General features: G+C 39.6%; 1 protein-coding gene across 3 annotated transcripts in view; it reads right to left on the reverse strand.

Annotated features, from left to right (window-relative positions):
- alcama (activated leukocyte cell adhesion molecule a) overlaps positions 1–20932 on the reverse strand; it is a 74302-nt gene that overhangs the window by 30122 nt on the left and 23248 nt on the right. Inside the window, exons 7-16 of one of the 3 annotated variants that reach the window (XM_024804099.2) lie at positions 20761–20885; positions 19519–19651; positions 17902–18014; positions 17379–17502; positions 16870–16994; positions 14389–14518; positions 13475–13501; positions 12594–12705; positions 12409–12505; positions 5894–6247 (exon numbers count right to left, since the gene is read on the reverse strand). In XM_024804099.2, coding sequence (XP_024659867.1) covers positions 12427–12505; positions 12594–12705; positions 13475–13501; positions 14389–14518; positions 16870–16994; positions 17379–17502; positions 17902–18014; positions 19519–19651; positions 20761–20885 — 968 coding nt within the window. In that variant the 3' untranslated portion in view covers positions 5894–6247; positions 12409–12426. Of the gene's footprint in view, positions 1–5893; positions 6248–6972; positions 9314–12408; positions 12506–12593; positions 12706–13474; positions 13502–14388; positions 14519–16869; positions 16995–17378; positions 17503–17901; positions 18015–19518; positions 19652–20760; positions 20886–20932 lie in introns of those variants that run through there. The other 2 variants (XM_004575085.4, XM_024804100.2) reach the window with 2 other exon arrangements.

A 20932-nucleotide genomic window follows, 5' to 3' on the forward strand; every position in this document is an offset into this window, starting at 1 on the left:
CCTCTGTGAGGCCTGGGCCGGTGGAGGTTGACGATCAGGTGGCGGATGTTGAAGAAACTTCCATCCTCTCCTCAGGTGTTGCCCACCTGTCCCTGGGCTGCCCCCCTGCTGGTCCCCAGGCACAGAGTTGGGCGAGATGGGTCTCTTCAGCTCTTGATTGGAGCATGCCGGGTGTGGGAACTAGCCCTTCCTGAGGTCCTATCTAGTAGAGTGGACCTCGAGGTTGATGTCACGCGGCCTCAGCCCACCTCAGGTGCCGCTCCTTCCTGATAGGTCTGGTGGCAGGCAGTTGAGTGCCCCGCCTCCCAGCATTTGTGGTCCCCTGTCCACAGATGGTTGCTGCCATGCTGGCGGGAGTAGGTGTCTTTGGCTCCTCCCCCGATAGCCCCACCCCTGATCCCTTGTTGCCCCTTCGGGCCTTCCCCGGGGCAGGGCGGCATGCCCTAACAGGGGCGTGAGGGTTACTTCCTGTCTGGCGTTGCCCGCCTCTTGCAGGGTTGCGTGGCCAGTGGGATCCCCACTCAGCGGCTCGGTGAGCTACGCTTCCTCTCCTCACTCCGCTCCTGGGATTCCAGGTTTCCAGGTTTGTGCCCTGGGCTCCCCAGGCTCCAGCTGGGGATCCTTGGTGTGTGTGCACACGGGCTTGTCCTAGCCGACTGCCCGTGCTTCTGGCGTTTCCATCGCTCTAACCGCATGCCGTGGGTTTGCGCTTGTCAGACCTCGCTGCGTCTGACACTTTGGCCAGTGAGTGAGAGCTCCCCAGCCTGCTATGCTGGCTCCCTGTCTGGTGCTTTGCCTGTGTGTCATGCTTACACAGCCAGCACGGGAACGCCCAGTGAGCTGGGGATTTGTGTCTGACCTCGAGCGTCTCGTTTGCGAGTTCACCCTTGAGGCTCCTCTGTCTGCCGAAAAGCACGTGGTGACGGTGCCCCCCACTTCAGCAGGCTAGGCTGCCAGCCCCCACCCTGTCTGTCAACAGCTTGGGGCGGCTTTGGCTTTGAGGATGGACAGGTCACATCCCTAGCTTGTCCTGCTGGCTGTGTTCCCCTGGCGTGTTGCCCGCTTCGCCGGCTTACACGCCAGTTGGACCTCGCTGTGGTGGGTGAGAGTTCTCTAGCCTGTAGCGCCAACTCTCTGTCTGGCATTGCCCGTATGTCGTAGGCCTTCGCATCTGCGAAGCCCTGACCAGGGTGGTGTGTCTATTGGTGTGTTGTCATTGACTCCCGGTACCTTCACTCTCGGTGGTTCGGTTGCACTTTCTCCTCGTGTCTTACAGAGTTACCCCGTATATATGGAATATGTAACGGTGTGGAGAGATAGTCTCGATGTGGTAGAGAACGTACGATTATGGTGTAACCTTGGTTCTCTTAGTGAGTGACTATCTCTCCACCGTCACGCCGCTTAGAGACGCGTTCCGATCAAACTATCATCTGTGTCACGTCTGCACAGCTGTTTTATACGTGAGCTGTGGAGCGTGCCCGGGTTAGAAGGAGGAGTGTCTTAAAGAAGTAGCCACACGCCCGACCAAGGGGGGTCATACCCTGTACATATGGAATATGTAACGGTGGGGAGAGATAGTCTCTCACTAAGAGAACCAAGGTTTCACCGTAACCGTATGGTCTTTTATAGTGTAATTTGTTTCATAGTTAGAGGCCTGACTGACAACTGTATAAAACAAAAACTACACGCAATATTCGAAGCACATAGCGCACGTCGTAAATCCCCCCTATTTTTGGTATGATCTGAGCTCAGACACTAGGCGACTGAGCACAGCACTTACGCATGTGAGCGAGGGGGGAGAAGCTGCTGCCTGCGAGTTTGTTGGAGAAGTGCGGACAGGCAGACAGAGGAGAGCTTTAGTTTGACCAGGTACCCAAGCAAATCATTCGTACTATACAAACAATGTAAATATGACGGTGTATCACAAAAGATTGATATCAAACTGATCACTTGACCCATATTACGTTACTTGCTCTTCAAGTGAACCAACAAGTGGCGAAATGAAAAGCCGAACAACAATGCTGTTTTTTTTTTAGAGAGTCTTAGTTTACATGTGTGTTTTATATTTTCAGTTGCTCCCTCCACGGCTAAATAAAGCACTCCAAATCAGTTTCAGTTATGTACTGATATACACAACAATGGACATAAGGAGCTTATTTCAAAGAGAAAACTCAGGTAAATGTTATTTTATATATTATGCTTTGTATGTTGTTCAATATATTTCTATGCAAAACAAGAGGAATTTCAGTACACAGCAGTATATCCACAGTTGAAACCAGATACTTACATACAATGGCCAGAGGGGCCGATGTGGCTGCCTCGCTTCTGTCAGTCTGCCCCAGGGCAGCTGTGGCTACAACCGTAGCTTGCCTCCACCAGTGTGTGAATGCGAGAGTGAATGAATAGTGGCTCCCTAAAGTGTATTATTATACACTTTAGAGAAAAACAAGAAATTTCTTTTTCTGTTAAACATCAATTTAGAGTAAACGTTTTTGTTTTAGATAAATAAATATTGAAATAAATTTAGGAGTATATATACACTAAGTTTATTGTGTCTTTAATTAATAAGAAAAACTTCAATTAATAAGAAAACTCCAGACGATTCCATTCTAAGCTTAAGAAGCTTCTTATAGGTAAGTTGAGTCCATTTGAGTAAATTGGTGGCACACCTGTGGATGCATATAAGGCACCCCAAAAATACAGAGCCTGTTTCTTTGTCATGGGAAAATCAAGAGATATCAACCAAAACACCAGGAAAAGAATTGTGGACCTCCATAAGTGTGGCTTAATTTTGAATACAATTTGGGTGCCATTTGCAATTAAGAAATGCATACAATTTCTCTCTGTATTGTGAAATTTAACAAATACGTTTTTTATATTTATCAATCAAAAAAATAAACATTTAGTGTGATTTGATGTTTTACAATTAAAAAAGTGTTTGTGTTTTTATCTGAAGAGTATGTAAATATCTGGTTTCAACTGTATATTTGATGATGTTGGTGTTTGGCTTGTTTGTTAGCACAAAGAGGGAGAGAGAGGAACAGAGAGGAGGATGGAGAGGATAATGAGGACAGAACAGAGATAGAACAAGAGCCAGGTGAGACAGACATGTTAGTCAAGTGGTTGTTTGCCAAAACTCATCAAAACATGTATCTAGTATCTTTTTAGGTTTGTTATTTTTCAAATTCTATATTTATTAAGTTATGCAGGCTTGTTTGCTCAACAAGGCTAAATAGTTATATAAACTTTAGGGCTAAGCCCCAGGTGTATAAAATGTCTGGCTCCGCCTCTGGTTGTTACCACTGTCCTGTTTGAAATGGAGAAGCCGGTTATTTTGTCATATGCGCATGTGCCGATATTAAACCCAAGGTACTAACTAGCTAACTGACTTATAACCTTATAAGTCCCATTAACCTTAAAACTCCTGTTGTGTGTGCGTTTGTGTATCCACACAAACGCACAGTGGGGCAAATACAGTGGGGCAAAAAAGTATTTAGTCAGCCACCGATTGTGCAAGTTCCCCCACCTAAAATGATGACAGAGGTCAGTAATTTGCACCAGAGGTACACTTCAACTGTGAGAGACAGAATGTGAAAAAAAAAATCCATGAATCCACATGGTAGGATTTGTAAAGAATTTATTTGTAAATCAGGGTGGAAAATAAGTATTTGGTCAATAACAAAAATACAACTCAATACTTTGTAACATAACCTTTGTTGGCAATAACAGAGGTCAAACGTTTACTATAGGTCTATACCAGGTTTGCACACACAGTAGCTGGTATTTTGGCCCATTCCTCCATGCAGATCTTCTCGAGAGCAGTGATGTTTTGGGGCTGTCGCCGAGCAACACGGACTTTCAACTCCCGCCACAGATTTTCTATGGGGTTGAGGTCTGGAGACTGGCTAGGCCACTCCAGGACTTTCAAATGCTTCTTACGGAGCCACTCCTTTGTTGCCCGGGCGGTGTGTTTTGGATCATTATCATGTTGGAAGACCCAGCCTCGTTTCATCTTCAAAGTTCTCACTGATGGAAGGAGGTTTTGGCTCAAAATCTCACGATACATGGCCCCATTCATTCTGTCCTTAACACGGATCAGTCGTCCTGTCCCCTTGGCAGAAAAACAGCCCCATAGCATGATGTTTCCACCCCCATGCTTCACAGTAGGTATGGTGTTCTTGGGATGCAACTCAGTATTCTTCTTCCTCCAAACACGACGAGTTGAGTTTATATCAAAAAGTTCTACTTTGGTTTCATCTGACCACATGACATTCTCCCAATCCTCTGCTGTATCATCCATGTGCTCTCTGGCAAACTTCAGACGGGCCTGGACATGCACTGGCTTCAGCAGCGGAACACGTCTGGCACTGCGGGATTTGATTCCCTGCCGTTGTAGTGTGTTACTGATGGTGACCTTTGTTACTTTGGTCCCAGCTCTCTGCAGGTCATTCACCAGGTCCCCCCGTGTGGTTCTGGGATCTTTGCTCACCGTTCTCATGATCATTTTGACCCCACGGGATGAGATCTTGCGTGGAGCCCCAGATCGAGGGAGATTATCAGTGGTCTCGTATGTCTTCCATTTTCTGATGATTGCTCCCACAGTTGATTTTTTCACACCAAGCTGCTTGCCTATTGTAGATTCACTCTTCCCAGTCTGGTGCAGGTCTACAATACTTTTCCTGGTGTCCTTCGAAAGCTCTTTGGTCTTGGCCATGGCGGAGTTTGGAGTCTGACTGTTTGAGGCTGTGGACAGGTGTCTTTTATACAGATGATGAGTTCAAACAGGTGCCATTCATACAGGTAACGAGTGGGGGACAGAAAAGCTTCTTACAGAAGACGTTACAGGTCTGTGAGAGCCAGAGATTTTCCTTGTTTGAGGTGACCAAATACTTATTTTCCACCCTAATTTACGAATAAATTCTTTACAAATCCTACCATGTGGATTCATGGATTTTTTTTTCACATTCTGTCTCTCACAGTTGAAGTGTACCTCTGGTGCAAATTACTGACCTCTGTCATCATTTTAAGTGGGGGAACTTGCACAATCGGTGGCTGACTAAATACTTTTTGCCCCACTGTAATGGATATAAGGACGTTTTTTCAAAAAAAGGAGCCACATTCAGGTAAAAGTGTAAGATCAAATGATCCGTCAATCAAGAATAATGTTGGATCAGTGTTTCAATATTTATATCTTTTATTAGATGTACACGTAACCACGGTTATTTGCCTTTTGGTTGAAAGTACACTGAGAGAGGACTTTTTATTATTGATTTTAATAGTATTTTTTCATATTAATGTAATTTTTTCATCTAATTGAATACAATCTATTTGTGTATGATTGTCAGTCCAAAGAAGGAGACAGGAAAGTGGGGAACGTGAGGAGAAAGTACAAGGCCTGGAAGAACCAGGTAAGAAAACAGACAGGGAATAGTGACAGGCAAAACAGAAACTGTTAAACTGACAAAGAAAAAAAAAAAACAACCTAATTTTACTCATACAATCTGGAAGTTCTGTTCTGCCTTGTTGAAACATTTTTTTAAACCTCTTTAACAACATTCCAACGTAACATTGTCATTGATTGGGGAGATTAAAATGAATATACAGCCAATAATAGGTAGGCCAACTTTTGGACCATCTAGTTGTCTGTATGACTGCTGCAGTACATGCACCACATTTGCGCACTCTCAGAAAATGCCAAACAGTGCCCTGGTGGAATGAGGAGCTGTACATTGTACGATAGGCAAAGTTGCCTCCATTTTTATAATTTTTTAATTAATATTTTGTACATTTATACATTTCGAAGACTCTTCTATTTTTGGAGTGTATTTTTTTGTATCTTTATTTTAATATACTTACACATTAAAAGTGAATCTCTGTCCATAAAAAATGTACTCAGTCATGCACTTTTTACTCACTATGAGCATCATTCATTATCCACCCCCAGTAATTAAGATTAGGATATGTATGTTTTTTTTATTCCAGGAAGGAACAGCTCTGATCCTAGAATTGTCACGGTCTGGAGGGCAGACCGTGGGGGATGTAGGAGAAAGGACCCAAAACGCAGACTTAATAGAATGAACAGTGGGTTTATTTACAGTGAGGTAATTGTACACCACACATTAAATCTCCAAAAGTGCTCCCTCGACTCCCGTGACGTGTCTTCTCCCAAGTGCTGGTATCCCGTGCTCTCTGCCCCTGTGCCTTCACACACCCCGTGTGTCTTGCAGTCCTGTGTTCCGCTGTCCTCCTGGGGAAAAACACAGACACAGCCGTTATGGCACCAACTCCGGCAGGCATACACTTTAACAACACTAGAAACACTGACATGGAGTCTAACTCAACGATCCTGCGCCGGAGGAAGCTCCATCGCTCTGTTAAGTAGCTCCCCCGACGATCCTGATCAGAAGCAGGTGTGTGGTAAGCTAGGTGTGACCAGCAGCTGGCAGGGCCACACCCATCAGGCCTGCAGGTGGCTGTCCTTCATCCTCCAGCCTCACACACACACACACACACCAGCATGGAACACAAGAGCACAGTGCAGCAAACATACATCCAATACACTAATAACAATAAAGGTCCACACTGTTCACGAACCCCGAGTCCCCGGCACCGGGTCCGTGACAAGAATTGCCCCTTGTTTCATTCTATAATACTGGACTTATTTTTCTACGAAGGTTTGAACTTTGAGAGTGTTTAAACAAGAGAGAAAAATGTGAAAATGTTCATGCCTGTCTGAGAAAAGCGTATAAAGTGTGTAGTGAGGGGTTTTACAGCCTTAAAACATTATAATTATTCAAAGTAATTGTAAAAAATAATGACTTTTAATGGCTTCTTCGTGGATTCATTGTTCACTCCAAAGATGTGGGAAGAAAACTGCAGATTTCAGTCCATCTTCTTGTAGTGTCCTTCCATGTAATGTCAAAGCCAGAACAAGTCAAGTCAGTCAGTTAAACAAGTTAAAATCCTCCTCCATCAAGAATTAATAGTTTATTGTCACATACACTGGAAAACAGTGGTTACGCTCAGCAATGAAATTCTTACATGCTAGTTCACTTCAAATGGGAAAATATATATAACTAAATATAAATAACTGAACTAAATGAAAATAAAAATAATTCTACACATAGAAAAAGAAAAAAAATAAGGAAGTACATGCAAGATGAGTGAGCTGGGTCTAGCCCACACTGCTGAGGCATTTGGCTGCATTTGGTTGTAGTTCTCATCTTTTCCCCCTCCAGTGTTCAGTTGCTGTCCCCACCTTCAGTCCAAATCTGTTCTGATTTGAGCCAAGACCCAGTTGGGTCCAAGTCTGCAAAAAATAGGCTTATTCAAACTAAAAGCATATTTTGGGGTGTCTGTGGAAGTAGGTCATCTCCTAATTGGAAGACTTATGGTTCGATCCCAGGCTGCTACATTTCATTACATGAACTATTTGCTTAACACAGAAAATAAGGACACATTAAACAGTAGGTTTACAATGCCTTCACACAGTAAAAAAAATAAATAAATTGGCTAAACAGAATAAAACAAAACTGAATGAAGCAAAACAAAATAACACTTAAAACCTCTTTATTTACACAGGCCTACAATGATGAAGTCTTATTTTGAATTTACACACAGATGTAACTGATCAGGTGAGCAGGTAGCTTGTTCCAAAGAAGAGGACCCCAGTACCTAAAAGCACCTTAAGCATACTCAGATCTGATTCTGGAAACAGTTAAATGATCTGAACCTGGTGACCTAAGAGGTCTGACTGGGTTAGAGATATACTGGATGCCCAAACCACTGAGAGCTTGTGAAGTAATAGAATAATTAAGTAATCGCATTAACCTTATTCATGGCATTATCAAAATTGAGATCCCTATCCAAAATTATGCCAAGGTTCCACAACAAATTTGGATCCAGAAAAACCTGAATTTTCTGTTGTTTTTATGCAGCACATTCAGTGTAAAATAGCCTTCAGACTGTGGATGTGGTTCTTAGAGTATTTAAAAGTAGAATGAAAGGCAGAGCCTTCAGTTTTCAGGCCCCTCTTCTATGGAACCAGCTTCCAGTTTGGATTCAGGAGACAGATGCTATCTCTACTTTTAAGATTAGGCTTCAAACTTTCCTTTTTGTAAAGCATATAGTTAGGGCTGGATCTGAGGCCTCAGACTGCAATAGGTCTAGGTTGCTGGGGAATTCCCATTATGCACATAGTGTTTCCTCTTCAGTCACCTTTTTTATTTACTGTGTGTTAATACACAACTCTGCATTTAATTTTTAGTTATTAGTAATTTCTGACTCTCTTCATAGCATTTATCGCCTCCCTTCACCCCCAACCAGTTCAGGCAGATGGTCGCCCCTCCCTGAGCCTGGTTCGGCTGGAGGTTTCTGAATGTTAAAAGGTAGTTTTTCCTTCCCACTGTCAACAGAATGATTGCTTACCAGAGTGGAGAGAGCCGTTTATCATATTTAGAAAATGATTTAATTTCATCACACTCATTTACTGAAGGAAATTCAGTTAGCATGGTTTTGGAGGGATAAAATACTTCATCAGTGGATGAAAAAAAAAGCAGAATTTGACTGGTTATTGTTGATCACTTGGGAGACATAGGATTTTCTGGTTAATTTAATTATTCTAGCAGTATAGCGCATTTTTCATAGATTTCTAAATTAATTAATTTGTAGTTTATTTTCTCTCAACTCTCCTGCAGTGTTTTTTGCCATCTTTCACTATTTTTCCAGGGTGCTTTTGGTGGACCATATATATCAATAGTTTTTACAGGAGCAATAATCTCAATAACATGAGCAATTGTATTTCATCACAGGATAACAGGAATGGTAATGTACACTTTGAAAATTCCCTGATGAATGTATCAGCTGTGCTGACATGCCGCTTATTGATGAATTAATTTGTGTTTTTGTTTTGACAGATGAACAATTGCAGGGAGTGACAGAAGTATTGGTGGATTGACACAGGGTGGGTTTTTCCAGGGAGTCCAGCAGCAGTTCATTCTCCCATCTTTGGTGAAAGATGGAAATCCAACTTTCCAGCGTGGCTATTTTCTGGCTGAGCTGAAAAAGATCCAGAGCTAGTCGATTGTAGCGGGTCTCTTTAGTGTAATCCTTCTGAAACCATTTATGGGTAGGTAGCAACCAAAGGAGAAATCCATAGAGCAGAAGGACACCAACAGGTGTTCTGTTGGTGTTGGGCTGGTTGTCAGAATTCAATTGTTCAAACAAAAGTAGGTAGAAACAAATAGTTTTATAGTATAAACAAAGTTTCAAGCTCACAGCAGATGACCAGTTGGTAGTGTCGTGCAGCAATAACCTAAAGTAATGGGAGAAACGTGTCAAGCCAGCCAAAACTGAAATATGATGAACATGTATTTTAGTAATGATGACTGCAAATGATGTAGAGGTACATCAAAATTTATATTTGTCTGCACAGATCCACAAAAAAAAAAGTAGAAGCTTACACACAGAAGCTTAGTTGACAGAAGAATATCCAACCGATTTACACAGACAACAGTAAGACATCATTTCTTTACTGCAGCTTTCCTGTCACTCTTTCTCACTTAGGCACAGGAGGATGCTAATGCTACCAACACTTTTTCCAAACTCACAGTCTTAGAGAGCACAACAGTGAACGGATTTGATTTAAATCCCTATCGTGGACAATGATTCACAGACGTAGAGCTATCTAAACCAGAAGTTCCAATATGAGACACAACCAATCATGGCAGTCCGCCCCTCCATGAGCCTGGTTCTGCCGGAGATGCCTTCTTGTTAAAAGGGAGTTTTTCCTTCCCACTTTTGCAAAAGTGCTTACTCATGTGAATGTAATATTTTTACATGGAATATTAAATATCTATTTAATATTATATCAATTTATTTTAGTTAGTACTTAAACTGAATTGAATTTAATATATCACAAGGATGGACTGAGGTCTGATTCAGCAAATCCAGATTTATATAACTATTTTGTTTTGCTGAATCAGATCTAACCTCTGAAAGCAAACAAATATTCAAACGCTTCTGATCAGTTCAGTCTCTTTTTTTTGTAACTACTCAGCAGTCAGAAAATCATTTAAAACCAAGATCTAAACTACAAACATACCAACATAGCAATTCTAAAAATAATAGTTTCTTGAGAAAAGAATGTATTTCTATTGGCACACAACAGCAGCAGCATTATTTTAGAAAAAAAATTACTAAGGTCAGTATGATTAATCCTTCCAGATTAAAAAAAATGTTATTGAGCCATAGCACAAGCCACTGCTGTGATATATAAGATAAGATAAGATAGAACGTTATTAATCCCTCGGGTGGGTTCCTCTGGGAAATTCGATTTCCAAAAAAGCACAGCACCGACAGAAGTTACAGAGTTACAGAATATTATATATATATACACACACACACACACACACACACACACACACATATATATAATACAGAGACAATAAAAATAAAATATACGAAGGGGATAAATAGAATAAATAGGAATAAAAAATAAAAATACAAGTGAATTGCACATTTCAAGTATTGAGGTCTATTGCACTGTTGACTATTTACAAAAGTATTGCACAAAAGGTATTGCACAGTGAGGTGAAGAGGCACTACAACTTAGTGTAGTGTATTGTTGTGCACTGTGTATTGTTGTGTGACCACGTTTTCTGCATCTAGAAGACCTAGATTAGTTATTTTTCAGTATGTATTGTAAATAATGTAACTTTATTTATTTATTTATTTTAAATGAGCCCCCAGTGCAACACGAAGAGGGCACCGCAGGCCACAACCCTAAAGGAAGCAGGCCAGCAACCATGCCCAGGTTGGACCCAGTAAGCACCATGTCCAGCAATAAAAACCTGCAACATTTGTCTCTCCAGACTCCCTTAAGGCAGTGTCAGAGAGGAGCATGTTCAGTGAGAGACTGAGATTACCCAAATCTACTGAGCGGCAACTCCATTTAATTCACAGTACACAGTGCAATAGTTACATGCGTTTTATTTACAGTGAAAATAAGAAAATAAAATGTCAATCTATATTAATTGACATATATATATCTTTGTAATTTTCTGGATATTTATAATTGAGCTATTTGTATACATTAGAGCTATTTCTCATAACTTTGTAATATATTGTATTATTTAATTTAATGCAGTCTAATTTTCTTGAAGACACTGTAACCACATAATGTCCTTAGGGATTAATTGTTTTTGAGGAAGCAGATATTTTCTCCAATGTGTTTCTCCAATCAGAACAGGCAATCAGCTTAATTTATTAATCCCTAAGGAAAGACAATAAGAACAGTAACAGACTGAATATTTGACTCTAAACTGTACTATTAAAGTAGTCTGTAAGTTCATTTATAAAGTTTGTCTTTTTTTCCCAGTTCACAAGGACAGTTTTCTTAGCGATGCAAAAGACAGTAAGGACTATATATATGATGTATTTTATTCCATATCTAATTCACTTATGTTACCTATGACACACACCTTGGGAGGGTGGGATACAGCAACTAACCCGTGTGAATAGGTCTTCACATATAAACCTCTGAACATGTATACAAGACCACATAGCAAGCACATAGTTCTCAATAGAGTTGGCTGTGCAGTGGATCTGTAATCCTTTGTCCTTGATAATGTAAACAAAACTGCTAATCTTATTAAGGTGGAAGGAATCATTGGGAATTTTTATTTTATTAGTCCTTTATTTATCTAAGTAAAAAAATCTCATTGAGATTGAAAATCTCATTTTTCAAGAGAGAGGGATATGTTAAAATTTTGAAAGAAACCTAAAGCAGTCAGTAGCAAAACTGGGTCCTGGTCATTGGTTTTTTTCTAACACAACAACGACTGAAAACGTACGTCGCTCCTACTGAAGAACTACATCCAGAAGACCAAAGCGAATGTTTCTGTCTGCCTGCACAAAGCTGCTACTTGAATCCCATTAAAAGTCTGAACCAAGGTCCGCTATGTAAGAACATCAAATGTGGAGGAACTTGAGAAATTCAAAGCAGAACAGCCTGGGATTGCTCAGGAGACATGTGTGAGACTTGGTGAAAACTGCAAATGACTGCACGGTGTTAGCAGTCAGAAAGGACGTAGCTATGAACATAAGGGAGGCTAATAATTTTGACCCTGGTAGTTTCTCGCTTTCATGAAAAGTAAAATATGCAAGCATCCAAAATAAAACTAGGGTGTTTGCAAAAGCATGTTTAAAATTTCTTGCTCAGTTTAGCTTGGGAAATTTTCAAAAGCTATTTGTCCATCATCCACCTCCTAAGATAAAATGATAGGGCAGATGGCCAAACTTAGAGAAACCTAAAGAAATGAGACATGGAATGGAATTGTACTAGGTTTTAATTTAACCATTTACCTTTAAAACTGACTGCACATGTGCTTTCCACAACCAAATGCTTACCTCTTCAGCTAGTGCCTTTTAAACACAGTCAATGGGCGTTAGTTTCTCGTTTTCATGAGATCTATTTATTTCCTCCTTGGTTTTCCAGGTTCCTTGTCTGTGGTGAAAATAGGAATATAAAATTATGATGCACCTACAGAATGACTTTGACCCTGCCCTGTGAGTCACTGCACTGTGGGCAATACCTTGATTTCTTACTGCAGAGCCAGCAGATGAGTCCCACTGTAATACCAACTAGGACGAGCCCTGCCACAACACCCCCTATGAGCTTTGCTTGGTCCCGATCTTCTCGAGATCCTGTAAACACAGCACCAAACAGCTTCAGCTTAAAATTATCATATGCCCACACATACGCTCACATGCACACACAAACAAGTTGAGCTGTGATAAAACTACATAATGTGTCTTCTTTAGCATATTCACAATGATTCTTGAACTACAGAGATCCTCTTTGCTCAAGCAATGCAATTTTATCAGATAGGTCTACTGTTTTATGCAATGCTTATAATTCTGAGATTTGTTCACATTTACTTTAGTGACATGAAACAATCTGTTTAGATTGCAAGACGGCAATAATGGCAGTCCACAGTGGAATGTTGCATTTCATAACACCAAAGCACTAAAGCCTAAAGATGCATTATATATTAAGGGAATAATGAATAGAAAAGAATAGGCATCTTATAATATAACCAGCAACACAGTGCAGTAGTTAGCACTGCAGCAGTTAGCACCGTTGCCTCATAGCATGTAGGCCCTGAATTCAAATCCTTCTGCCATAGCCAAAAGTGATGGGATAGTTAATTTGCTATTATAAACTGGCCATAGGCATGAATGGTTGTCTCTCTTTCTGTGATTGACTGGACACCTGTTTACCATTTGCCCTATAATACATGTGACAAGGACCCCCTTGACCCTAAATTGGATGATTAAGCCTGGGCATGGGAACCATGCCCAGGCTTAATCACAGAACCCACATTGAGCAGTTAAACTTGCAATTATGTATAATTTCTTATGTATTTCAAGAAAGTCAAATTAGGTAATAGCACAGAAAATCAAAATCACTTACCTCTTCCTTTATTTTCCTCCTTAAAAACTGAAATGAAAAATGAATATATCAGAACTAAATAAAGAAAAGAAATTAAATAAAACAGACCAACACCATTTGTCTAAACACTCTTCTTAAAGCCAAACAAAATTCTGCACTGATGTAAACGGAGACGGGGCTGGCCAAATGTAGTCTCAGAATAGGAAATCAAAGATTTTTCCACTAATTGTAAGTGCAAGTTTTATATAAACACATTCTGTAGTAGTTTAAATCAGCAAATAACTACTACGGTTGATAACAGATCTAAATAACTTGTAGAAATTTACATTTAAATAAAGGAATTGACCATACTCTCAAAGAAAGGAAAACATTAAAGTTTCACATTGAAGGACATGGGTGGTGCAAATAAAAATACAACTTTAAATATTTAATGCATAAGATAGATAACAAAACTGTAGAATGTTTTGCAGCTGTATTAATATTTTCCAATCAATCATATTTGCTTTTGATTGTTAATCGAATATTTTCTTGAATATATCTATTGACTTTTCAGGTCTTTTATTTCTTGTATATAGATATAGCTTCATAACAAACAATAAGAACATTAAATCTGATGTCTTGTATTCATTACAAAGGTATAGATTGAAATACACTACTTTTGATTAAGAAACACATCACACATCAGTAAGAGATCAGGACCAGCTTGAATTTTAGCTGGTATTGGATTATAAATGCTGCCTAATTAGGCTAGTACAGACTGATAGATTCTCTTCAAGCAGCATTACAGTACTGGAATTTAAAAGATATTGAGAAGATGTCTGTTCAAACCTGTTTGACTTTAGTTATCCACTGCACAGAATTATCACACCTCTCTCACTCCTCACGTCTGTATAAAATAAAGCCAACCAACTAAGTAGTTCACAGCATTAACTTACCAGAGGAAACACTGATTGTCTCGGCATGTTGTCCCAGGCGGTTACTGACGTTGCAAGTGATATTCAAGTTCTCCTTGGGGACTATGGTGATTTTATGAATCACTTTGCCATTGATGTAGGAGCTCTCCTCCTGAAGGCACACACACAACACATTGTATTGGCTTAACTATTCTACAGGATATTTTCTATGTTCTTTGTCAGTTACATAATGGTGTCATGATGTTAGTTCTCTTCCTTTCAATATATAATATCTCAAAATGTCCTAGGATCCTCATGTCCTTATGCTACACACTGGAAGAAGCACCCAAGGAAACGGGAAAAGCTGGCTAGTACACTCGCCAGAATCAGGGCTCATCTCTGTGCTTCTTATGGAACTAGACCAGATTAGTACACTATTAGATGGATTCTGCCTGTTGCCCCTAGAGATCCCACGCCATTGGATCAGCTGGTCCACACTACGATTTAATAGTGTGTCACTTTTGTGTCGCGTTTTCCTAAGCAGCTTCGGTCCTCTGGACATAGCATGTATCCCACAAATCTTCGCACCCTTGCTCATACTTTAACGTCTGCACCCTTCCCGGCTCTATTAAATGCTAGCTCACCAGCAAACAAGATGTTTGTATTAAATGACTTAAAGTCGCAGCAGCTGGATTTTCCATTTTTGACAGAAACTTGGCTTCTACGTGACAAGTCTGTTGCTTTTTCTTCCTCCAGCTCATTCTTCAGCCTCCCTCAGACCTAGTGGTGCTGGTTTAGCTATAGTGTTCAACACCCATTTCCGTTGCCATAAAGCAGTGCAGGATTATTCATTCTCAAGTTTCGAAATCCAGCTTTTTGAGCTACACCTGAATAGTCCTGCGCCTTTGCACAATTATAAGCACTTTATCCAAGAGTTTTCAGATTTTATGACCAGAACTTTTCTTAAGTTTGATCAGCACCTAAAAGACGAGCACCTAATGGTTTAATAGTGTGTCAATTTTGTGTCGCATTTCTTGATCCTGGGATAATTAACTTAAGCTGTGAAAGCATCAAGGATTTTCTGATATTTTAAATTAATTTTTAAGTGTACTAAAAATATTTTTGATATTACTGGTCTTTATATCCAGAGATTAATTAACACTGGCCTTGTTACAGGTTGTTCCCTATCATGTTTTAAAGACGCTATAGGTGAGCCCCTTTTTAAAAAAAACACAGTCTGGGCCCAACTGTTCTGGCTAACTACAGGCCAATTTCAAAGCACCCCTTTCTTTCAAATGTTTTAGAGAAATTGGTCTACTCACAGTTGCAGGCTTAATGGGATCTCTGAAATTTTTCAATCTGGTTTTAGATTACTACACGGCACTGAGACAGCACTTTTAGGGGTTTTTAATGATATTCTATTAACTGTGGGTTCTGGCAGACCTGCTGCCCTCTTGTGGTTGGACCTGGCAGCAGCCTTTGACACAGTTGACCATGATATCCTCCTTAAAGGATCTGTTCTTCAGTTGTTTCAGTCATACTTATTTGGAAGGACCTTTTATATGAACATGGCTCAAAAATAGCCCCTCTTAATTATGGGTGAATTAAGGGTCAATTTTGGGTCCAGCCTTGTTTGACCCGGTATGTTGTCACTGGGGTCTATTTTTTCATAGTATAACCTTTTATTTTACTGTTTTGCAGATGACTTGAAGAGACTAATTGCCTTAAAGACGCTAAACAGTGGATGTCCTTAAATCTTTTAAAACTAAATGAAAACCAAACAGAAATGGTTATTTTTGGCATCTCTGTTAGTAAATATCGACAGTACTCTGGGCCCTTTATCTGCTCATTGTAAGACAAATGTTAAAAACCTTGATGTGTACTTTCATGGTTCCTTTAAACTGTGTAGGCAGTTGAGTTCAGTAGTCACTAGTCAAGTAGCTTTACCCATCTCAGACAGCTAGCCAAGGTAAAGCCATACCTTCCAACTAATGTCTCTGAACGTGTTTCGACTACATGTTATCCACTTCAAGGTCTAAACTTAAATCTTGTAGCAACAGAGACTTCTCTGTGGCAGGTCCCAGACTCACAAACACTGGAAAATTTTAAATCTTTACTGAAGACACATTTTTTTGCACTGGCTTCTAGAACATGTTACTTGAACAATTTTTTGTTTGCTTTAATAGCCTCGAGTCATTGTTGTTCTTAGTTGTTTTTATTATCTTATTGTATTTTTCTTTCGATCTTATATTTTTATTGTATCATTGTCATGCATGTGCCTTATTTAGTTCCTTTTTAGTTTGTAAAGCACTTTGTGCAGCACAAGCTGTTGTAAATAAATCTGACAGTAAACCCATCGAGCAAAATCATTCTGGTAGGAGTTCATACAAGCTACTTTTCTATTCCTTTTATCTTACAGCTGCATAAACTGGAGCAGCCAGGGATCGACCCACCCTTTGATACTCTCTCCATTGTCTAACTGGACATGTGCTTAAGGTACTAAAACACGATGACAACACTTACCTTTATTGGGTTATTGACGCTCCACTGGAACTGGGGTTTTGGTACTCCTTCAGCTTCACAGGTTAGGACTGTGTCTTTGCCATCAGCAGCACGATATTTAGTAAGGTTGGTGATCCGAGGCTTCCCTGAAACACATTATTTTTCTTTTTTACATTATTATCTTTGGCATCAGACCATGCAACATAATTGAATTTACAAAATATTACAACATATAGTTTTTTTTTTCAGACAACCAAACTAAACATTGTTGAGTTGTTATGCCCTTGTAAATCTTACAGTGAAGGTGCATCGGGTATAAAGTTCAAGAGAATTTATGAAAGAAGCCTCAAAGCTATAAGTTCAGTGACAATAACATCAACAGTAGACTGGGATCGAACCACCAACCCTCCATTTAGTAGGTGACCTGCTCTAATACCTGAGCTACAGCGACCCCAGTATTGTGTATTAAAATATGAAGCCAAGTGGTCCTGCCAAGTATCAATGTGTGTGAAGACTGCATTCTTCCTCACCTTCTATGACTAGTTGAAAGCTCTGACGTCGTGTCAGACCAGTCAGTGAAACTTCACAGATGTAGTCTCCAGCATCGGCAAAGGTCAAATTACTAAACTCTGGTCTCTTCACCATCTTTCCATTCTGCAAAGCAGCATCACATACAGTCAATGTTTTAATAATCTGGACCTTTAACTCTAATGTAAGTGAAACAGCAAAATATACATTTGCTTATCACCAAATTTGGTTAAGTTTTACTTATTCAGCTGCCTTTGCATGTGGCCCTACCAAGGACAGGTAATAGATATGTAAATCAGATGATATCAAATAGTTCTCTACTCTTTAGTCACTGCTCTTGTTCAAGGTCACAGGAATGTTAGCTTAAGTGGAAATTCAATATCATGAAGCTAACATGGAGTTTATACAGCCATATTACACAAAGACGCAGTTAGAAAATGTCTTCTTTTCTTGCAAACAATTTCATTTACTTTAATATTTTAAATGCCTCTTTTCTGAAAAACAATGTATTCACACAGTCCTTACCTTTTTCCATAACTCTTTAGCATCACCTGAGGTACTCTTCTCTATCTTCACAGACAGGGTTTCCCCAACGTTCTTCACAACCTCTCCAGTGGGACTCAGACTTAGGTCCAGGTCTGGCAACACATACAACAGAAAAAAAAGAGTCAAGTTCAATTCTGTTAATTTTTAAAAATGTATTTCTTTACTGTTTATTTATTGTTTTATCACGGTATAGCACTTGTTGTTCTTTAGTGTGATAGCACAGTGTTTCATTCATTTTGGCCATTTTAGGCCAAAGGAAAAAACTGCCATTGATTCAGTCTGTTGGCTCTCACTGCGGTAAAGTGTCATTTTCTGTTCCTGTTACCTGTTTTCTGAAAACTTATAGATGACGTCTATTTCACAGTGTAATCATCCTGTGCTATCCAAAGCACACTCTCTATTGATTCACCTTCTAATTATATTCATAGTATTCATTCACCGTGTCGCCATTTGCCAACTTTCTCTTAAGCATTCACATGATTGTTATCCTGCTGCACATTTTTGGCACTTAACTACTTCCACATACTTTGTGCTACAAAAAAAGTTCTGATACCAAAATGTTCAGCTTCCTCTGGTGAGGTGTGCTATTACTTTTTTTTGTAACTTTTAAACTTCTTATGATTTTTTTTAAAAAAATAAATCCTCTTCAAACCCACCCTACATTGAAACTTAACTACTTCAGCATACTTTGAGCTAGAGAAAAACGCAAAACTTTTAATGGGCCCCAAGACCTTTAACTTTTCAGGTATTACTCGGTGTTTTGATATCTTTTACGGTTTTCAAACAGTAACAGTTTAAGTTTATGAAGAATTAGATTTTTCATTGAATGTTCCCACTACTGCATGTTGACATTACCAACTGTAAAGACTGAGGCTGGAGAGTAGTCTGAAAAATTGTTGTCCTCTTTCATCCAGTGTCATCCTCACTGAGATAAGATTTATGGTTCTCTCTAAGAAATGTCACCGAAGCGCAGCCTCCCCCATCCACCTTGCCCATAGAGGACAATGTTAAAACAGCACCTAAACTTCAGCTGTGGCTGTTTTTACACCTTGTCCAGCAGACAAGCTACTATAGCCCAAACTGCTGAAAAACTTAATTCTGGTTCTAAACCAGTTAGGGTTATGTCCACCGCCTAAAGCACCAACAACGGGCACGTGAGCATCAGAAATGGACAATGGAGCAAAGGAAGAAGGTGGCCAGATCTGATGATTCATATTTTCTTTTGCATCACATGGATGGCTGGGTGTGTGGGGTAATAATAGGATAATAATAATGATACAATAATAACACTAGAATAACATATTCATACTCATTCAGTGTAATTAATCAGTGATGATTAAGTATGTCTGTAGATTAAGCTAATTTGTACCTCTGAATATTTTAAATTTATGGATATTATTTTAGCTGGAAACATATTTAAAAAAAACACAACCCAAAAGCATCAGTAAACAAAGTGCCTTGTTATAAACAGGAATTAAAAAATGTTCACTCCAGGTGGGAAACATTATATTTTGTTTGTTCTGCCACAGTCATTTGTCCTTGGTCCTTTGTTATGTTATAGTATGCTTTAGCTCTGGTTATGTCATAAGTACTCACAACTAACAACAATGTTCTGGGAGGCCTCCACTTTCTCGTTGTCAACCAGTGAGCATTTGTATTCACCCGTATCCTTTCTGTTGATGGCAGTTACAGTGTAGTTGTCCGAATTTTCAACCAGCACTTTCGTGCCCTGGTGAAGAGCAGGAGTTAAGAGAAATACCATTAAAAAAAACAGACAAAAAGACAATAATAACTAGAAGTACCACATTCACTCACGGGGCACTTCATTAGTTGGACCTTGACAGTATCAGGTTGGACCACAGAAAAGCCTTAATCATCATAAAGGAATGGCCATAGTGTGCAAAAATACTCAACTAGGCTGTGGCATTTGAAAGATGCTCAATTTGCTATTAAGGGGCCAAAAGTGTACCAAGACAATATCCCCCTATTATGCCAACACAACTAGCCTGAACAGTTGATACTGTTCTGTTTCAAGGTTTGTAGTGTTGCACTTTCAGAAATGCTCTTTTGCATTGCACATTGGTTACAATAAGTGGTTATTTGAGTTTCTGTTGCCTTCAATCAGCTTGAAGCATTCTGGCCATCCTCTAACCTGTGGTATCAACATAGAATCTTCACACAGACATTTGCTGCTATTTGTTGCTCACTGTATACTTTCTCTTTTTTAGACCATCCTCTGTAAATTCTAGAGATGGCTTTGTGGGAAAATTACAGTGCTGCTGAACTACTTAGACCAGCCTTTTTGGCACCATCAAACGGCACATTCAAGGACACTTTTTAACCATCTTTCTTCCCCATGTTGACGCTCAGTTTAAACATGAGCAAGTCGTCTTGATCATAACTACATGCTTAAATACATTAGGTTGCTGCTGTAAAATTAGCTGATTAGTTATTAGTCTTAATAAGTAGCTGAACAGATGTGATAAAGTGGTCAGTGACTGCATATTAAGCATGCATTAAGTACAATATATGTCAACCAGTCAAGCTGGAGTTTACATTTATGTCTGTCAAGATTTTTATAACACCAGTAAAAACTCAACTAAATTTGAATTTATCAGGTGGGTAAATAATGTGGCATCATCAGTTATTACATGTGGTCAAAAAATGATCTAACCAAAACTCCACCTGAGATCATCACATTTTGGGAGGTCCTCTGACCACCAAAACCTGAAAATCTTGTGTTCTACGTGAACATAAGTGCCAAGTCTCTTTTGACCGTTTGGTGGATCAAGAAACATTTTTACTAATCTGCAAGATAAACAATGGGATCTGGCTCACCTTAATGTGAAAAAAGAAGGATCTAGGTGGAGGGTTGCCATCAGCAGTACACTTTAGTGTCACATTATCTCCTTCTATAATGGACGGCTGTGACATAATCTGGAGAGTAACCTGCTCCGATGGATCTGTAAATATGAAATATTATTCAAAGACACCTCCAACTGACGAATAG

This window comes from Maylandia zebra, linkage group LG10 (assembly GCF_041146795.1).
Source record: "Maylandia zebra isolate NMK-2024a linkage group LG10, Mzebra_GT3a, whole genome shotgun sequence".
NCBI lineage: Eukaryota > Metazoa > Chordata > Actinopteri > Cichliformes > Cichlidae > Maylandia > Maylandia zebra.